The sequence below is a fragment of the Lepidochelys kempii genome, chromosome 24, assembly GCF_965140265.1.
Source record: "Lepidochelys kempii isolate rLepKem1 chromosome 24, rLepKem1.hap2, whole genome shotgun sequence".
In the NCBI taxonomy this organism is placed as follows: Eukaryota; Metazoa; Chordata; order Testudines; family Cheloniidae; genus Lepidochelys; species Lepidochelys kempii.
Window position 1 is genome coordinate 6,237,638 of NC_133279.1, and position 21,068 is coordinate 6,258,705.

The following is a 21,068-nucleotide window of genomic DNA, read 5'->3' on the forward strand; positions in this document are numbered from 1 at the left end:
TGTGGTATCTTGTGCTTCTGGTCTCAGAACAAGATGAAAGCTTATTAGAAGCATTATTAGAGAGAAGCTGATTCTGCTGTTTGGAAATTAACAGACGCAAGCTAGTGTATTTTGGTCACATCAGTCCCAGAAACGGAAATAACCTTAAAGTCACCATGGAAGGAATGGTGGTGGATCACCATAGTATGGGATGACCAGCGAGGAGGTGGATAGATGGTGTGTGGGCAGATCACACTGGGAGTGTTTGAAGCCAGCAACAGGTTGAGAAAGCTTCCGAATATTCTGCTATGATGTCACCAATATTCCAACATGAATAAATGGGTTTTACTTACTTAGTATGAAGAGGATTGAAGCTGAGTGCAAAGGCTGAGGTGCACCTACCGTAAGAAACCTCAATGCAGTCAGAGGGGTGTGAATGGCCTTTATTGTAACTGAGAACTTAGGGCCTGAGTGCACACAAACGTGGAGTAAGAACGTGCCATGTTTTCTGACAACAGATACGCTCTTTGGAAGATCTGCTGTGACTTTTTTTTTTTTTAAGTGGCCTTTAATCAAGGATGCTTCAGTGTTTGGGTGCCCATCTTCGGACATATGGGGCCATTTGTATCCCAGGGCTGAACAGTTCCAATGGGAGCCAACAGGAGCTGCAGGCTTTTGGCACCTTTGAAAATCTATGCCTAGGTGGCACTTGGAATCAAGGCCCACTCGTGAAAATAGAGGTCTCCCCTCTTACTGTTCTACCATTAATGGAATCCCCCCTTGGCCCTAATCCTGGAAGGACCGAGATGCACCTTTACGAGCAACGGGGCAGCTACATTATGAACTGCACACTTGAGAAACCTTTTGGAGTATTGCTCCAACTTCCACTGCACAAACTCTCCTGGAGTGTGCTGCGGCCACTTGGCTAAAGGAGACTATGGTACAGCCAGTGCCTGACTGGACCTTCGTGAAGCCGCTAGAAAATAAATACATGCAAACCACGCAGTTGGCTTTTTTTTTTTTTTTTTTAAAAAAACATGGAAATGCCTGTGATCAGTATATCTTTAGCTGCGTTGCCCCAGGCAGTTCTCTGTCACGGTCTCCTACTGGTAGCATAGGGGAAAGGCCACAGAAACAATGAAGAATAACCCACTGCACCAAAGAAAGAAGGAATTGTTCTCTCTCTGATGTCATTTCAGCAGTGGATAATTTCACTTGTGCCCTAGGCCCCTGGAGTACAGTACGTTTCAGTTATTCCTTTCCTGATCTCGTAGTAAGTGCGACATTGTACATGAGTCTTAGAAGAGACGACTGCCTGGAAGGTTTTGAATCCCATCTTCTCCTGTGTGGACAATTGCTTTTCTGTTTCATCTGCTGCCCACTTTCTTATATGGACGTTGCCACTATGCACTCAGCCAGGGCTCCGAAATCCGCAAGCAAACATCCCTGCAGGATCCACGCTGTGGGTGAAAGCCCATGGAAATGAACAGCCGTTTTGCTATTGACTTCAGTGGGGCCAGGATTTCACCCTACGTTTTCGTGGTTGTCACCTAATCCAGTTACAGCAACTTGTGTCCATAGACGGGAACCTGTTCGCAATTCGACTCAACCAGATTTGTGCGTCTGCTTTGCCTGACTGTCTGCGCTAGCGGATTCTGGGGGATATCCCATAGTGCCTTAGCAAGGGCTAGAATACTCGGAGGTCTGGCCTTGCCCCGTAGGAGATCACATTCTCTAGTTCATCACAAAGACGGAGCCGCCTTCGTTTCTGTGCCTTTGAGCTGACACAGGCTGGCTTTTCTTTTGAACCTGTGGCAGATTTGTACTGTCCAGAGGATCCTACAGCAGCTATCTGCCCCTGGCAGGAGGCCTGCAGGCTCGTTCAGTCCTTGAGGCCTCTTCTCTGGCATCCGGCACAAAGCAGAAAGTTAAGAGGTTAATTCTTCCCCATGCTCCCTTACGCATCTGCCAACTTGGCTGCGCTGTTTGCGCCGTTATCTCAACTGTACAACTTTGCAGAGTCCGTGCACGCTGATGAGGGGATGTATGTTGGGGTAGGGGAGAGAAGTAACGGTGCTGTTTCTTGTAACAGGAGGGAATAACATTGGGCTGGTAGATCCTGGTCAAAGGCCAGTTTACACAGAATATAATTGCCCATCTCCAACCCCTAGGTAGCTAATGCAGTGGTTTTCCTCCCCCCCACCCTTTTACCCATGATGGAATCTCTGTGCCCCCCTGGGAGCCATGGTCAGGGCCAGGGCTGGGAGCAGAGCTGCTGTCACGGCTGGGAGTGGGGCCTGAGGCTGGAGCTGTGGCTGGGGGCAGGGCCAGGGCCAGGAGTGGGGCCAGAGCAGAGCTGGGGGCAGGGCAGAGCAGGGCTGAGTGGCACGTCCCACCCTCCCATGGGGGTTGCCCCAGGCCCTGCTGTGCCCCCTGAATGTTCCTCTGCACCCCCCCCCTCGGGGGGGGGGGCATGCCCCACAGTTTGGGGACTAGTGGGATACAGCAGGGGTAGTGAAACTCTTTATAACCTGGGTCACATCTTAAGCCTGGCCTATGTTGTTTACGGAGTTAGGACAGGGCAAGGCATCTTACATCGACCTAACTATGGAAGTGTCTGCACTTCAATTTCCCTCCTGCCGCTGTGACTGCCCAGCTACGGTGACTTAGTAATCCCACCTCCACAAGGGGCGGCGAGTCACGGTCAACGTACTTGGGACAGAGCAGTGTCCGTGCACATGGTGCGTTGCTTACGCTGACTGTTACCAGCTTTCAGGAGCCTTCCCACAAGGCCCCATGCCGACGGTACAATCGATATTAGCACTCCTGGGGAGGACTCGCCAGGAGCAAAGCGTACACACGCACCGGCAATGTCATTACTGCCATGGCTGTCTGCTGACGTAAGTTAGGTTGACTGAATTTTGTAGTGTAGACAAGCCCTTAGGCAGACTCCCTAGTGGACGCCTCCCCTCCTGTTTGCAATGACATCCTGTCCCTGTAGCAGCTAAAGCGATGGATTGCATGAGACTGCAATGTTGGAAACGTGATGGCAGTAAATTTTTGTTGCTTCTGGTGCAAAAACTTTCCTTTTGTGCTTCACTTCATCCCTGTCTTCTCTTCCTGTTGCGTACTTCTGATGCCCTCTCACTTTCTCCTCCTCTCCCCGCTGCATGCTCCCTCCTGCCCAAAGACTGCCTGAGACTTTGCCTTCTACACACGCGGCTCTTTTGTCCCTACGCGGCAGGTTTTGAGACGTGATTTACACAACGGCTCTAGAAAAGCCGGTCTAATGCGTAGGGCCAAGAAAACCCCAGCCTTTGAACGCTGTGTTTGGGGGGGGGACCCTTTCTATCGTTGCAGAACGTGCGGCGGCTCCTGCAGAACCCCAAGGTGACCGAGTTCGATGCCACGCGGCTGGTGATGCTCTACGCCCTGCACTATGAGCGACACAGCAGCAACAGCCTGCCCGGGCTGATGATGGACCTCAAGAACAAAGGGGTTTCCGAGAAGTATCGGAAGGTAGCTGCAGCTGTTAACCCATCCTTCCAGAACTGGGACAAGTGGGCAGCGGATAGGAAAACACAAGGGGGCATATCCTCAGCAAGTATCAATGGTCCTAGCTTCACTGAAATCAATGGAGCTGTCCCCGGGTGGGAGCTAATATCTGAATTATTATGGGATGTTGTCTGTGTAGCTCTCCTCCATCCTTTGTTACTTGTGAGCTTTCCTATCTGCCTCTCACATTGTACAGCGCTGAGCCCAACAGGGCCCTGATCTTGACTGGGGCCTCTGGGCATTACTATAAAATATACAGTTAATGATCTGGGAGAACACATCAGCTTCTGGAGTTTGTCCCCATCTCTCTGGATACTGCTGACTTCTCCCCACCCGAGGCGACTCTTACCCTGGCTCAGATGGGCGATCAGATACTGAGGTGACAAAAGTCTTGTAATTAGAAGGAAATTTCTGAAGGACAATCCTGGTATTAGAGTAACAGCCGTGTTAGTCTGTATTCCTTTTGAAATACCTCAAATGGCCTTGGTTGATGTCTGCAAAGCGCTTTGAGATCCGCTGTGAGACTGGAGCTATAGACTGGCATCATCCTCCTCCGCCCATGTCCCAGGTCCTCCCTCCACTCCCACCTCCTAAGTAAACCACTCATTTTGAACAACTAAAACCCAACTCAAAATCCCTGTCCCAGCTGTTCTTATTTATTACAGTAGTGCCTAGGGCCCTGATCCAGGACTGGGCTCCGTTGTGTTAGGTGCTGTATGAACTCTCATGTGGGTAGGCTGGATTTGCTAACCCCTCCACTCACTTAGGAGTTCTGGCCCCATGGCCTATTTGGTTCGCTGCTGCGGTATTCTATGTTTAATTTTTACTGGTCTCAGACCCAACACCAAGAGAGGCTTGGTTGCAGGGTGGGTCCCCATTTGGCAGAGAAGTTGCAGTTTGAATAGACCATGGAAATTAAACTCTCCTCTCAACCCTCTGAAGGCACCTCTCCAAGGCAGCGCCAGGAATATGTTGCTGGGAGTATACAGGGGACACTTGGCCTGCACCTCACCTGTGTATCGGGTTGGGGCTAGCTGGAGTCCCTTTTGGCTCCTTGGGCATCGCTCCAGCACCTTCATCAATGCTAAATCCACATAAGCTTTCCTGAAGCTAGTTCCTCATGTTAATTGGTCTCCGATCTCCCCTCTCTCTGGACAGCTGGTGTCAGCGGTTGTGGAATACGGTGGGAAGCGGGTCCGGGGCAGCGATCTCTTCAGCCCCAAGGATGCCGTCGCCATTACCAAGCAGTTCCTCAAAGGCCTGAAGGTATTAAGATCTCTGCTGTGTGTTCCCTGGCAAAGCCCAGACAAGGACAGGGGGCGTGCAAGGGACCCGAGGGGCTCTGTGTAGCGTTGCCGTGAGGCAGTCGCATGAGAGCCAGCACCATGCGACAGAGCTGTCCCTAACACAGATGGAGCGCATGCAGGTGGATGAGAGGGCGATGCCAAGGGACACCAGGCACCACCTGCAATGCACCTGTAGTCATTCCTCCTGTCGGCTTGTGTTTATTTCAGCCAGGGCTGCCCTTTACTAAGCAATCTGCAGTGGCTCTTGCCAGCTCTGGGCATGGAGCTAAGGTTGCGGGGTGGGGCCGGTGTACACCTGGTTTCCTGGCTTTCAGAGGTTGGAGTATTTGTGTGCTCAGCGCACTGCAAGGGCACAAGGCAGTTGGTCTGTACCAACAATCACTGCGTCCGCTGGATGCTGGTCGTTCTGGATCATGGTTTTGCTGGCCCGCTCTCTCCGCTTCCTGCCTTGAATTAAAAGCACTTTCTCTCTGTATCGCAGGGCGTTGAGAACGTGTATACGCAGCATCAGCCCTTCCTGCACGAGACTCTAGATCAGCTCATCAAAGGAAAACTTAAGGATGGCCAGTACCCCTACCTGGGTCCCAGCACGCTCCGGGACAGGTACGGAGGGGGCAGGCTGGGGACAGGAGAACCCCTTTGGGGTAAATAAGGGATAGTTAATACCCGTGTCCAATATGTTCAGGAAACATCATAACGTTTTGTTTAATAACTATATGATGTGGAGGGGATTCCATAGCACTCGATCTTGGCCTATCGATGGTAAAAGTAAGAACAGCAGAATTAAGTCCTGGAGCGTTTCTGGAAATCTCCCCCTATATTTTTCCCTTTGTCTTCAGACAACTGCATGCATGAATCATAGAATATCAGGGTTGGAAGGGACCCCAGAAGGTCATCTAGTCCAACCCCCTGCTCGAAGCAGGACCAATTCCCAGTTAAATCATCCCAGCCAGGGCTTTGTCAAGCCTGACCTTAAAAACCTCTAAGGAAGGAGATTCCACCACCTCCCTAGGTAACGCATTCCAGTGTTTCACTTAGTGAAAAAGTTTTTTCCTAATATCCAATCTAAACCTCCCCCACTGCAACTTGAGACCATTACTCCTCGTTCTGTCATCTGCTACCATTGAGAACAGTCTAGAGCCATCCTCTTTGGAACCCCCTTTCAGGTAGTTGAAAGCAGCTATCAAATCCCCCCCTCATTCTTCTCTTCTGCAGGCTAAACAATCCCAGCTCCCTCAGCCTCTCCTCATAACTCATGTGTTCCAGTCCCCTAATCATTTTTGTTGCCCTTCGCTGGACTCTCTCCAATTTATCCACATCCTTCTTGAAGTGTGGGGCCCATGGAATTGCTCTGTAGCTCTGCTTTAAGAGTATTAGCCTGTTTGTCAGTTTGATTCCTTCCAGTTGCCTCAAGACAGCAGCACTCTCTAGAGGTGAAGCAAGGAACTGAAACTTGATCTCTATTTCCCAGTTCTGCTACTAGTTTGCTGTTTGACCATAGGCAAGTCGCTTAACATCTCTGTCTCAATTTGACCAAGGGCAAGTCATGCCTGACCGACCTGATTGCCTTCTATGACAAGATAACTGGATATGGAGAAAGTGGTGGACATGATGTATCTTGACTTTAGCAAAGCTTTTGATATGGTCTCCCACAGTATTCTTGCTAGCAAGTTAAAAAAGTATGGCTAACTTGCCCTCCTGAGCCGGTTGTTCTTTCTGGTGAAAACCTGACCTCGCCCAGTGTGGCTAATAAGCTGGCTAGTAGTCCTAACTGAAAAAGAATGTGGCTGCCCTTTTAGGGCTGAGCTGGTCCATTGTCAATATGGCCATTAAAGGCAGCTATAGGTTCCAATGATTTAATGACCTCTGAGAGGAAGTCATGGCCTTGTGGTTTAAGGCACAGGACTGGAAGGCCGGAGACCTGGTTTCTATTCCCAGCTCTTGGACCAGTTACTTAACCCTCTGTACCTTAGTTTCCTTATCTGTAAATCAGAGTTTCTGCTTCTGTAATATACTGGTTCAGGGTGTTCAAGCCACTTCTAATGAACAATCTGCTTAGAGGATAAGAGCCTGCCATTGCTGCAAGCTTAGAGTTATTCCTTTGGCTCCAAAGGTAGACACCTGTGCTTCTGATGCTGACTATCCTAGGTTCACTCCCTGTTGATGAGCCCCGGTGGGTTGGCACAGCGAAGCGCTCGGCGACCCTCTGGGGAAGGCACTTTATATGCAGAGTGTTGCAACAATCCTCACCCCCCTCGCACACCGGATCCTGCCAACTTTTATCAGCAGCTGCCACATTTTGTGAGCTAATAATTTTCAACAAATCGGGTGGCTGTTGCAGGGCAGGCTGGGTTAAATTAAAACTGCAAACTCATTTAGAGCAGAAGGGAAGCGGACTTCAGGACTGAGGTTCAGCTACATTGAGCAAGTGGGAGGGGAGGAAGTGTGTCCAATAATGCTCGTTAATTTCTCTGGCTCTGGGAGGAACACCCAGCACAGCTCTCGCTTCCTTCCTTAGCCCCATCATAGGGCTTTGCGATCCAGCTGATACAAGTGAAAACATATTTCAGAACGGAAAGGCGTCCAGATTCCACGCCAGCTTGACAGCCGAGGCCATTAACCACTTTATTTCTGAGTGATAAAAGAATTATGGGCACACAAGAGATGAGTTGTTTGTCTACATGCCAGGAAATCTCTGCCTCGTGCCAGATGCTCCTTTAAAAATCCAGCAGTGGATTGTGGGGCTTGTGGAAGGGGCTGCTGGAAAGGAAAAAGCATCTGATTGTCCCAGGATGGGGATGAAGGCAGCAGAAACGCAAACTTGCTCCTAGGAATGTCAAGGAATGGAATTCTCCTCCTAGGAAATGCTCCAGCCTGGCCCTGGAGGGATTGCTCTAGGCTGAGATGGGACTTCAGTCTCCTTGGCCTCTCTGCTCAGCCTGCCAAAGGGGCCAGTTCTGTTCTCTTTGATGTGGGCATTTGCCCAGTGGCCCTGAAGTGAGACCCACCAATTCATTTCACACAGGCCACCAAACAGCAATAACCATTTCCAGACGCTTGATTGGAGCCAGCAAGGTGGGGCAAAGGGCCCCTTGAGCCAGCCAGTGCCTCTAGCTTCGTTTAACCCTCTGCCATTAAATGTGCTGGTTGCCAATGAGATGGCCCTAAAAGGGCTCATCTCCAGGGGTGCGGCATAGAGTGCAAGAATCTGCCCTTGGGGACGTCACGGTGCTAAGGGATTTCCTCAGGGAATGGGAGCAGGGTTTAATTTCCCAATGAATAAGAAGGTCAGAAATGCCTAGATCCAAAACAAAATATAGCTAAGCTGGACAAAAACCAACTTTCCATCTCTTCCCCACCCTGCACCATAGCACCAGCCTAACCCCCTAACTGACTGAGTAAACATAGGGAGTTCTTATAACTTCAGCAAAATAAACCCCAAAAGGCAACGGCAGAGATGCCAAACCATATTCTGCCCTAAGCTTTTCAGAGCAGGTCTTCCCTGGGGTTAGTACAGTGCCTAGCAAGGTGATCCCAACTGGAACCTCTGGGCGCAATATTAAATAACAGCTGCATTGTGGAGCCTCCCACAGATTGTCATGAGCCATCGGGGTCCATTGGAGGGCTATAGCACAAGGGCATGAGATTAGCTGAGTCTCACTGGACAGTTAGGTGTACCCAGAATGCCAGCATCTTGTTGCAGCCCCTTGGGATTGTTTAGAAATACAACTCTTGTCTCTCTTTATCAGCAGGAGACAGTGTAGCCTAGTCCACACAGAATTTGGCCTGTGTCTCAGGAGACCTGGGTTCTATTCCCAGCTCAGCCACTGGCCTGGTGGGTGACCTTGAGTAGGACCCATCCCCTGCCTCAGTTTCCCTATCTGTAAAAGCGCTTTGAGAACTACAGTTAGACGTGCCAGATAAAAGCTGGGGGTTATTTTCACCTTTCTTAAGTACAAAATAATTCAGTGCTTGACTGATTATTTTTGCGGTGTGGAGGGGGGGGCTGGGCAATAGATGCTGAAAGTTGGCCTAACTTGGTCTTGTACTGCTTCCAAAGAGACAGGAGTCCTCTTGGCAAAACCCACTAGCACAGCTGGCCATGTCAGCAGAAAGGCCAAGGACCAAGTGGGCAATGTAAGCCGACCTGCCGCTTGCTCCTAGATGAGGTCAGAAGGTGGCCGTGTATTTTTCCCCCAGTGCCACTGTGGCATGAGGGGCGGCAGCACTGGCTCGGGGCGGAGCGCCCCCTGGAGACGCATGCACTGCTTCCTCCTGCACCACTTGCTTGGTCTCCTGTTCCAGGCCCACCTTGCCTCACGAGGCTGGCTGAGAGCACTAGATGGTCTGGCTGCAGGCATTGATGGGGGAGAACGTACCCCAGTGAGTTTAAGGTGCTGGAGCACTGGAAATCCAGGGCTCAGTGTACAGATGGCCTGGTGGTTACGCTACTAGCCTGGGACTCAGGAGACTTGCATTCAGTTCTCTGCTCCTGTCTGACCTGGGGCAAGTCACTTAGGGTATGTCTACACTTTAAGCTGTGGGTGATTCCCAGCCCAAGGAGACATACACATGCTAGTTCTGATCGAGCTAACGCATTGAAAATAGAAGTGTCGGTGGGGTGGTGGGACAAGCTAGCCACCCCAAGTCCAGTCCCATCTGAGAGCTAGGGATGTACTTGGCCCACAAGCCCCGGCGGACCCTGCACTCAATCAGACCTAGTGCAGGAATTATAAGCACGCCTCACATTCTCTCTGACGGGGATCATAGTCCAGCTCTCCTATAGAGGATAAATATATTAGATTGTGAGGTACTTAAGTTCTAGGGTCATGGGGGGCCACAGAAGTACCTTAGATAGATTGATGGAAAATTAATCGGGCCTTAAAATCTATCCCGAAATATTCCAAAGGCACTGAGAGAGGAGCCACCTTAAACTTCACAACATTGATAATACATGTCAGGGAATCACTTAAAACCCAGCCCAGGGCAAACTGGCCTAGAGTGTGTTGCCACGTGTGGTTTCAGCGGACGGCGTTACAGTGATTGATGCGAGTTCAGCAAAAGGTCAGGATGAAACATTTGTATTTCACCATCAAAGGGAGGCAACCGCTTGAACGGCAAAGAATTTTTAAAGGCTTCTCAGTGTATGAGTCTTTCCGTAATAAATATTATGCTCTTGTGGGGGAGGAGAAGCTCCTGGTCCAAATTAGCAGCAAGGAGGGGAGGGGAATCTCTGTAAATCATCGAGCAGGGTTCCAAGCAATTCCACTTAATCTTTCGCTTCCAACTCTCCTTTTCCTGCCGTTTAAATGTCATTCTCCTCCTATTTGCCATACACGTGCAGGCCCATCGACACTACTGCGTGAGTCATGCTAGCGACAGCTCGCCAAAAGCTCATTATTTGTATTACAGTAGCTCATAGAGGGTCCAGCTGAGATCAGAGCCCCACTGTGTTAGGTGCTGTACATACATGTAGTCAGAGACGGTCAGTTCCCCAAAGGGCTCACAGTCTAAATAGACAAGATACACTCAGGCTGGGAGAAAGGAAGGATTATTATCGCTGTTTTACAGGCGGGGAACTGAGTCAGAGGGAGATGAAGTGACTTGCCTAAGATCAGAGAGAGTCTGTAGCAGGGCTGCGATCCCAAGTGTCCCAGCCCAGTACCTTACCCACAAGACCATCCTTCCTCTTAAAATGCTTGTCAGGGGCTTGATTCCACCATACTCTTGTCTGACAATGGCATTGCTATGCAGCTGTTCAGCTTACTGGGTTAGCTAGATCTGTGCTCTGGTGTGCCAGCTGGGATGGTTTCTGTGACTTGGACTCCACTCAAATGAGGATTTGCCCTGTTCAGAATAAGAATACTACCAGGTTTCCAAACATTTCTCATAAAACGGGCAAGGTCCTTCTCCACCAATGGGTGGAGACCCTCAGACAGGGGAGTACAACTAACCAATGAGACAATCTTGGTCAGTGACACTAAGCAGCGGTCTCTGCACACCAGCAGCCGAACTACTGTGAAGGTTTTAGCAGGCACCAGGGCAAAGGAGAGTTTGTAGAAGGAGGGATTTGAAGGCAGATGTTTAGGGGGAGCTCCCTCCTTGCTTGTGTGAAAATTTAACAAGTGGGCAGTGGAGGCCGGCACCAGAGGCTGATAGGAGGTGAATGTTAACAGCTCCATAGCAGATGAGATGATAAGTAGGTGAGGGTTGACTCAGCCAGGCCGGGTATTCACTTTCAATCAGCTTAGGTTGGTTGCGATAGAGAAGGGGGAGCAGTGGACGGTTTGAAAGATGGTTGACACCGTCAAAGTAATTCAGTCCTCATGACTTCTCCCAAGTTGGTATCAACTGCAGAGCTAAGCAGCCTCACTCTGATCTGCCTCTTCTGGGTCATGATGTTAAGTGTGACTAGACCTCCCCAATTAATTTGTAAGGCTGCTCGTGCTTTCACTGAAGCTACTGCAGGGGTAGCGTAGGCGGAGGAGTAATGTCAGGATGAGCTGTGTTGATACTGTTTTCATCTGCATTCTGGGTTCCTCCTTAGCTGCCTTTGCTGGGGTGGTTTTTAAAAAAAAATCTGTTGAGCACCGTTTGGAAGCGGCCAAGACCTGATTGTCTCTGGACACAGGGACAAGAACAGCCAATGCCAGACTCCTCTGTCTGGGGCTTCATCTGGGCAGCAAGCCCCCGCTGCTCCCTCCAGCAAATGTGCCCTGCTGTGCTGGAGCCGCTAGTCTGATAGTGTGTGTTCTCGGCCTCGTGCATTGGGATCAACTTCCTGCACAGCAACGTAGCCCTGACTTCTAGGGCAGGCTCGCTGCCTGCCTGGGGCTGCTGTACCTCCTGGGATCTGCAGATCTCAAAGCACTTTATGGTGGTGATACATGAAGCCTTGAAAACAAGGGTGACCATGTGCTATGATGCCAAGATTGAGGCTGGGCATTCTGAAGGAGCCAAAAGGAGGTATTTGGGGACGTAAATCCCTTAGGCCTTGTGAGCCTGAGCTGCTTGGAGACCGATCCAGTGGATGAAGTGGGGTTGGGTGGAGGTTGTAACTAAGTGACTCCCTGTGCTAAATTGCTTGTTTTATTTGCCTGTTGCTTTACTGATCCAGTTACAGTCACTAGTTCAATTTAACAGCTGTAATTGGCTGGTTGGGATTTGTGAGACATAACCACTGTGGCCCCCATAGCAGATCGGTATTATACCCACTTCCCAATGGAGCAAACAACACTTGCCCTGGAGAGACACAGGGAGTCGCCAGCAGACCTGGGAATAAAACCCTGAAGTCCTGACTCCCAGCTGTGTGCTGTGTCCTCTAACCGCACGTCTGAACATGCAGTTGCTGTATATAACCTGCTTATCTTAAGGCTGCCATACAGAAGGTTTCACAGCTTGCTTTTGTTCAAGGGACTCTGTAACTCTTCGGGGAGCGATCACTGCACAGAATCCTAGCTCACTGGGAATGTTGTGAACGCAACGTACGCTGTGCTGCTGAAATCCTGTTAGTTCTCCCACCATATAACTACTCCGGACTGATGGCCCAAAACATCTGCATGATAAATCGCACCATTGTATCTGCAGAGCTCAAGTGTGGAACGGCTAGGCTGGCGTGTTCATGTACCTTTTTAGGCCTTTTCTACAAGGGACGCCTTTCTGATAAAAACCCTGTCCTTTCGTGAAAGCTACACAGCTGAAGCTAAGCCACTATCCGCTGTTCCAAAGAACAGCAAGAGGAGATTATACGCTGACTGCAGATGAAACTTGTGTTGAAGTCCATTGAATGCCTCAGGAAGCAATTTCTTCGTTTAACGTAACTCTGAGAACCATGTTTTTCCAAGTGCCCTGTAATATTAGGCACCTAAAGTTTTGGCACCCAGGATCTGATTTTCAGATGGGCCAAGTACCTGCAGCTTCCAAGAACTTCCAAAATCTGGCTTGAGGTGCCAGATTCTGGGCACCCTATACTAGAAACTACTTTCTGACAGTTTTGGGCCTTGCTTCTGATCAGGAGCTTGCGTGGACCACGCAGACTAATTGCTGATTTGTTGCAGCAAGCAGCTCTAGTCTAAGAGAATACCTGGCTGGAGAACAGAGATCAGGCTTGAGGGCTTAGGGAGCACAGCAGCAAGGTAACCAGGAGGTTGTGTCACAATTTAGCTGCCCTGTAGAGAGAAGCTTTCGGACTCAGTAATGTACGTTATTGGAGTCACCTGAGAGGATGCACAGCACCGTATCCTGTGGAACCCCTACAGTGCACTCCAGGGTTCACAGATCAAAGGTGCCTCATGAGCCAGAACCAACTTCTTGTACCTCTGGGCCAGCTGGGTGACTTGGGGGGTGAGAAATGGGGTTGGGGGTGTGAGGAGGGAGAGATCAAAGTGCCGGCTTTTTTGGGGAAGCAAAATATTCAGGGCCACGTGTCTCTCTGCATGTACCGAGGTGAAAGCACCCTAGCCCTGCAACTTCCCTGCAAAATCCTGTGCTCCTAAACTCCTTAGGGATTATAATCTCAGAGGTGAACTAGGCATAATCCCACCTATTCCATAATGAGCCAGAAAGACTGCAGCTGATTTGAGCCAAGATGGCTGCAACGCTGTCGATGCCCTTATTTGACTCCTAAATTGATCTTAATTTAACAGCCCCAGCAGGGTTGTGCTCGTGCATTAAACATTGGTGGATGTGTCATGGTGGCGCTCAGTTGGAACACAGACGCTGCCTGCTCCTGCCTTTCAGAACTGTTCACACCTTGTGTAAGTGTTTAGCAAGGTACAAGTGTTTAAATGCCACATGATGTGCTATTGCATCATTGCCCCCTCAGGGCCCTGTACGTCACAGAAATTAGATATAGGGAAAATCCACTGGCTTGCTCAATTTGTGTCCCTGGCCAGGGCAGGATTTATCCCTAGGCTGTGTTGTCTAATGCTTTGTCCTGCTCCGTTTCAAGAGCTCTCCCTTTTCATTGCAGGCCTCAAGATATTATTGTGTTTATCATTGGAGGAGCAACCTATGAAGAGGCGTTAACTGTGTATAACCTTAACCGCACCACCCCTGGGGTCCGGATCGTATTGGGAGGGACCACCATCCACAACACAAAAAGGTAACAAGGACCGGAGCCCTATCCCCTGGGTTTGAAAATGGTTTATTTGTGTCTAGGTCTGTGACACAGGAGCATTTCAGGGTACCACTGAACAGTCAGATCTCTGGTCTAACCGCCCTGCCTGGTAGGTATAGCCCCAAATGCCTTGTTGGCTCTGGAAGAGATTGTCAGGCTGAAGGTTTAAGGAACTTGAAAGTCAAAGATAAAAGTTCTAGGTACAGAGAGGCATATGTGCATAGTTTCTCCTGCTTTGAATTTGCCGCCCACAGTAGTATGAATGGGAAGGTAAGGGAATGCCCGGAAATCCAGACCCCACGCCTGATTCTGCTCTCAGTCACACTGGCGTAAATCAGCCACGAACCTGCTGAGGTCAGGTAGGTTCCACTGGTGTAAGTGAGATCGGAAGCAGGCTCTGTGCTTGCAGTAATGGCGATCTCTGTGCTGCCTGCAGATCTGCACAGTACCGACTGCTCTTCACGTCGCTCTCTTACAAAAGAAGCTGTCATTCCCAACCCACCGTGCACCTCAATATCCTCCCTTAGGAGATGGGCCATGTGTACAGCAGGCTTGATCCTGCAAGACTCTTGGGTATGCCGATCCCCCTTAATTCTCTTTGATCCTATGTTACCAGTGCAGCCCCTGAAACATTCCAAGCAGCTCACTTCTTGGTGGGTTTGAGCTTGCATTGCCCCAGCAATGGAAGCAGGTGATCCAATCCTAAAATTCCCTGTTAGTTCCTCTGAACACCATCTTGCTTTCTCCAGAAAACAACTGGGACTTGTGTGATGTGATCAGATGACGAAACTTACGAGCCCAGTTTCCAAACATGGGCACCATTTCACAGGCCTAAGTGCTGATCAGAGCGTCCAAGTCAGGATTCGGTTATCCTAATAAGGGGGAAATTAGACCATACATCTGTACCACCTCCTGCCAGAGGGTGGGGGAACAGGCGGGAGTATCTCCTCCTCTCCCGTGCCAGCTGCTAGCTAAGCAGAGAACCAAGAATTCTTTCAATTCTTCCCCCACATCCTTCCAAATATCCCATTCTCTCCCCTTTCATAATTAAGTCTCCTGGCCGGTAGCCAATCAGTTGATGGGGAACAGGAGGGTAAAGTTAGAAGGAATGTGACAGGTGACCTGAATCCATCCCATGTGCTCTATCAGAAAATGTGGTGAAATCTAAGAGCTGGAACAGTCCCTGGAGTTGTCCAACAGCTGCTCTGAACTTAAAGGGACCCCTCTGCCCTGTAGGGACAGACTGAGGGGAGGCTGAAACCTCATTAAACTTCAAATGCAAACTGTATCATTCTGGTGACATTACATGTAAACATTCAGGCTGCAATATTCAAAGCTGACTAAGGGCTTTGGGCAAATGGGACTTCATTAGAATGAATGGGAGTGGAGCATCCAAATCCCCTAGACAGCTTTGAAAATCTCTGCCTCCACATTCTGCAATTTCTGAGTGTTAACGTTCTCATAGACATTCTAACTGGCCTGTGTTGCACACACCCACACCCCAAGGACCCATGTCTGCTCTTGGGTCTAGCCATCCAACCCACAAGGCTGGATGGGCTGCTGAAGCCATAAATCTGTCCCAGGTTTGTTCACCAGCTGGACCAAGTTTGTGAGCCTTTATCATTGTTAGTTCTATTCTGGTAGTGCCTAGATCAGGGCTCCATTGTGCTGGACTCTGTGCAAACACATAGGACGAAACAGTCCCCATCCAGAAGAACTTGCAGTCTGGGAAAATAAATGACATCAAAGCATGTGGAGGGATGCATTTGGGTACATTCAATCTATTATCTACACACACACACTTGCAATTTTAGCCCAATAAATATTTGCTACTATACCTATTATGCTGGACTTTTAAATGCCTTATTTCTGCACCTCCATCCTAATTCCATCTCCCACAAGATATATTTAGGTTGCATAGCTGCTTGCACAGCAATCATTTGTATCGTATTGCATGATCCAGTGGCTTTCACCCCCACTCCCACCAAACATATTTTTTTACATATGTGCAGCAGTGTCCACTCTGAAATCTGTTAGTTTTTCCTTCAGTTAATAAAGCCCTCGAATTGGACACCAGTCCAGATGCAAGTGGCTCTTATGAACTGGGTTACAAAGGCAAGTCTGTATTAGCCCACATTTTGACCAAATCCTCCCCAAACTAGCTAGCTTTCCATTCGCACCCCGCCCCGCTCCATGGTTAGCCTTGGAGCTAAACTGCGTTGCTAGAAACGGAAAGATAAAGTACTTTGCAGTCATGCTCACTGCTCCTTGTCCAATAGGCCCTCCGGAAAAAGAGAGTTGCTAAAATGTCATCTTGGAAAGATGCACCCAGCCTGTAAAAATGCAACTATGATGAAAACATCTGGCTTCATTGCTCCTGAATCACTTTGAAAACCAGTTTCCTGGTGTTCCATTTACTCTAATTCCCAGCAAACAGCCGAACGTACATTCCCTCCCAAATGCAAGAGCTTGTATAAACCAAGAAATCCCAGGGTGTGGCGCAGAGGCTGACAATGCACCTGTGGTCGCTTAGATCCATTTCCAAGCTGAATGACAGCTTCCTGCAGGATTGGAAACTGGGTCAAAACCCTCCCACCTGGTGGCTATTCACCAGTGATGTTTAGAGATACTAGGTGCCGAAAGCAGACTGGGCCCCCAAATTAGAGAAACCAAGTAAAACCCAGACCCTATAGATCTCTAGTCTGGAAAAGGAGCCTGAACCCTGTAAACTGTTCTCTGCAGTGGCTTGTTTAATGTTGCAGCTAGCACAATACTACTGCATCTATAACATCGTCCATCAGGTCATTTCAGAGCACTTTACACACATCGAGGCTGTGATTCTCCCCCAAGAGCTTAAAGGAGGTAGGCACCTAACTCCCATTGGAAAATGCCAGGCTAATTAAAGCATAGCGCCTCCCAGCAGCCTTGGTTCAGGAAAGCATTTAAGCATCTGCTTAAGTTCATTCCTGTTCAGCCAAGCACTTAGTCCCATGCTTAACTTTAAATGTGTGCTGAATTCCCGTTGGCTTTGTCGGAGTTAAGCATCTACTTAGCGTGGTGCTGACCAGGGAGCCTTTCCTGAATTGGGGGGGACTCTCTGAATTAAGTAGTAACTATCCCTGCCTTACAGATGAGAAACTGAGGCACAAAGAGGCATGTGTTGCCCTAGGCCAATGGCAAGTCAGTATTAAAACCAGGAACAGAACTCCTGGTCTATGACTCTTGGAGGCCTCTGGCTAAGCTCCTCACTTTAAGAGGTTGGCCATGGCCTACATCTATGGCGGTGTCCCTGCTGCAGCCTAGGCTAGCTGCCAGAGTACAGCGCCATCTAAGAGTCTAGGGACGTACTCTGGCAGCTGGCCCCAGCTGCTCCCAGGGCTGCCAGGCCACTACATCTACTGCCCTCGCTTGAGCAGAGCTAACGCATGGACTTCTGCCCAAGCTGGAATTATGCCCCCCATCTACAGAGTACGCATACCCCAGGCTGTACTGTCAGACCTTGGTAGCATTAAGATGACACATAGGTGCCAACCCAGAATCAGCATTTTTCAGAGGCCCAGCAGGGCTGTCTGCCAAGTGCCATCGTTGCTGTTGATCTAAGCTCTTCCCAGGGTGCATGGGGAGAAAGGGGCAGCAGATGCAGTTACCAGAGAAGACTGGGGGGGGGGCGGTGGCATCTATTTCAGAGACATGAAACTTTAGCCTTTCCAGCTAGTGACTTAGTCCTGGCACATCCCTCACTGCACATCATCCAAAGGCAGATTCCCCTCACTGCTGGTGTACTTGGCCATGTGCCGCCTACAATTGAATCCCTCTTTTCTAATGACCCTGGAACAGAAGCCGTGCGAAGGGTTGGAGGAGGCTGGAGGGTGCTCCCCAGCTTGAGGGCCAAGAGGTTTGTTTTGGAGAACCTGCATAAACTGGACGATCGCACAGCACAGTTAAAAGGACACTGTCTATCTAAGGTCCTGGTCTGGCCCTGTCACCATTGTACCTGAGCACCTCCCCATCTTTCATTTATTTATCCTGTGCACACCTGTGAGGCAGGACAGTGCTGTTATCCCCATTGTACAGATGGGAAACTGAGGCACTGAGAGGTTAAGAGGCTTGCCCAAGGTCATCCGGGAAGTCTGTGGCACAGCTGGGAATTGACCAGAATTTCCCTCCTAACCACTGGACCATCCTTCCTGTCATGCCTCCACTTGCAGGTGATGGGTCCAAAACATGATCCCAGGATGACTGAGTTCTCCCCTCCCCCACTGGCAACTTGGCTACAATCCATGGTGCACTTTAGAACACGGGAATATATTTTGGACCTGTCACTCTTGAGAGCCCTTTGAATTTTAGATTCTTCGTTCTTGTACCACTATTGCTTTGCACTTGCACAGTGCCATTCAGCCAGCATGCTCAAAGCACACTGCAAGTATTTGGTTTTGTAGGACCTGCCTCGAGGTCCTGTCCCCTCTTCCATTTGAATCCCGTACCAGACAGCTCTTAATCGCTGTTTCTGAAACTGTCCTGAAAATATGATGTTACGTTTGCAGCTAATCCATGTTTAGATGCACCCGTTGCTGACACCTGTTGTCAGCAAGAGGTAATTTTGCTGGTAGAGACCAGGTTCAAGTGTTGAACAGCTCTAAGGGCGCCATAATCCTGGAACCCCCAATTTGTGTCACTTGAAATTTTGGGAGAAGCTTCTGCCTCATCCCCAGGTCCAGTCTACCCGTTTTGAGACTGATCAGATGTTTTGGTGAATGGTAAAATTAGGCTTATAACGGAAGCCCCATTGCAAATCTTGATGGCTTGACAGCCTTTGCGCCGTAACGAAACACGGAGCAACGGCAGAAGGTAACCGATAGCAGAGATCTCCTGACAGGTATAACTTTCACCCAGTATTGAAGGCTGAAACCTGCCTTGAAAGAGGATCTGTGTACTGAACTGAACTACGTGTCCTGTAAGACACTTGGAGGCCACGCGTATTGGAAGGGCTCTGCAAAGAAATTGTAGTACCATTAACACGCTCCACTGAACAGCTCTGCATCTCCTAGCTGTGTCCCTAGAGCAGAGGGGAGGCAGGGCTCTTCGACCATGTGTTCCTGTCTGTTTGGTGGTGGGCTTAAAGTTTGACTGGCTCAGCAAAGGAACTTCTCCAGATGTTTCCTCCAGAGGCTCTTTACTATCTCCCTTCTAGCAATTTAGGAAGGACGGGGTGGCTGTGACCCCAGACCCTACCCCACCGGAGACCGTAACCCTAAGTCGAGAACCGCTGACCTACTTTGGTTTTGAAAATTTCACCCTTCATTTTTGGTATTCACTGCGTGATTCTGCATCTGTGGGTTGGGGAGGAGAGAGAGAGAGAATGTGTGTGTGTGTGTGTGTGTGTGTGTGTGATACACACATAGGCAGGGTCCCTGGTTGTGAGGATAAGGAGCTTCTGTTTGATACAGATCAAAGTCAGCCAAGGGCTTGGAGGACTGGGGTGATGTGGTTGGGATAGAGAGGACTTTGGCAGCAGTGTATTGATTAGGCTGGAGGAGGGCAGAAGAGGTTGCATGGTCCAATGGATAAGGCACTGGACTGGGAATCAGGAGAGATGGGTTCCATTCCCACCTCTGCCACTGATCTGTTGTGTGACCTTGGGCAAATCATTTGCCCTGTCTGTGCCTAAGTTTCCTTTCCCACCCTCTGTCTGTTTAGAGTATTTCTACATGACACAAGCTGCCCAGAACCCAGAGTTTGTACTTGTATTGCTAGCCTATGCTGCAGCTGTTCCACTGCATCTAAACTGCTTTTTTGCAGGTGTGTTGGTGCAGGTCTGGCTACCTGTGCCGCAGACACACCCTTAGATTGGAAGGGTGGGGACGGTCTCCGATTTTTATGTCTGTGCCTTGCTCAGTGGGGTCCCAGTTCTGGTTGGGACTTCTAGGCACTAGCGTGATGCAGTTAATCATGGAGCAGTCTTGCTAAGAGATGACCTATATTAGCCATAGCGATGGTGTTAGAATTACCAGGGCCCTGTGAGGAAGGTAAACCATAGAACTTAGAGATGGAAAAGCTTATCTTAGGGATTTATTCCACTGCCCATCACCATAGTATTTGAGCACACTCCATACCTGGGTGTCCCCAGGGTGCACGCCCGATACTAAACTGATCTAGCACTTGGCCTTAGCTGAAGGTTCAAGAAGAAGGAATCTGTCAATGAAAATGACACACCGGGATATAGACAGTGGTTCTTTGCTCTGATCACCCGAGAGGATGTCAGAATGTTGATTGTTCTCGTAGCTTCTGGCAAAGAGCTGCTAGTTTTTCTAAGGTTTCAGAGTAACAGCCGTGTTAGTCTGTATTCGCAAAAAGAAAAGGAGTACTTGTGGCACCTTAGAGACTAACCAATTTATTAGAGCATAAGCTTTCGTGAGCTACAGCTCACTTCCTCAGATGCATATCGTGGAAACTGCAGCAGGCTTTATATATACACAGAGAATATGAAACAATACCTCCTCCCACCCCACTGTCCTGCTGGTAATAGCTTTTTCTAAATCAGCTGGCGCGTTGTCTTTTTGGGATGGGATCCCAGAAGCTGAGTGCTGGAGCCACCCTTTCAGGCTGGGCTTAGATTCCTGCTGTACTGAGTAACGTCAGCTAGTTAGGCCTTCTCCCCTGACCGCAGCTTGGCGTCGTCTCTGAATTATTTACAGAAAAGGTAGGATGCAGTACCTCCATTTGCATTTCAAAGAAGGAAAGAAAAAAGATGGATGTCATGTTATTGTAGGGTCCTGCCCACATGTCTCTGGATGGGGATTAGCAGGGATCCTCATCTGAAAACGACACGAATTGGAATAATTTTTGCATTTTTTCACCTACCGGGTGAGGCAAGCATCCCCGTAATGCTGATAAAATCAGTGCTTTCCATCCATAGGTCTCAAAGCATTTTCCAAAGGAAGGTCAAGTATCAGGAGCTCTAGGATATAGAGAGGGGAAAAGAGACTTGGGCAAAGTGCAGGTCTCCCGATTCCTAGTCTAGCAGTGTAGCTTCTGGACCATGCCTTTGCTGCTGCAGGCTTTGTCCAGGGAGTTAAAAGAGCCTGTGATTCTGGCCTGCAGAGCACTGG

General features: G+C 49.4%; 1 protein-coding gene across 1 annotated transcript in view; it reads left to right on the plus strand.

Moving 5' to 3' along the window:
* Nucleotides 1–21,068, plus strand: part of VPS45 (vacuolar protein sorting 45 homolog) — a 53,739-nt gene that overhangs the window by 18,636 nt on the left and 14,035 nt on the right. The window contains exons 11-14 of the mRNA XM_073322441.1: nt 3,340–3,498; nt 4,693–4,800; nt 5,323–5,444; nt 13,813–13,944. Of these exons, the coding sequence (XP_073178542.1) occupies nt 3,340–3,498; nt 4,693–4,800; nt 5,323–5,444; nt 13,813–13,944 (521 nt within the window). The remainder of the gene's footprint in view (nt 1–3,339; nt 3,499–4,692; nt 4,801–5,322; nt 5,445–13,812; nt 13,945–21,068) is intronic.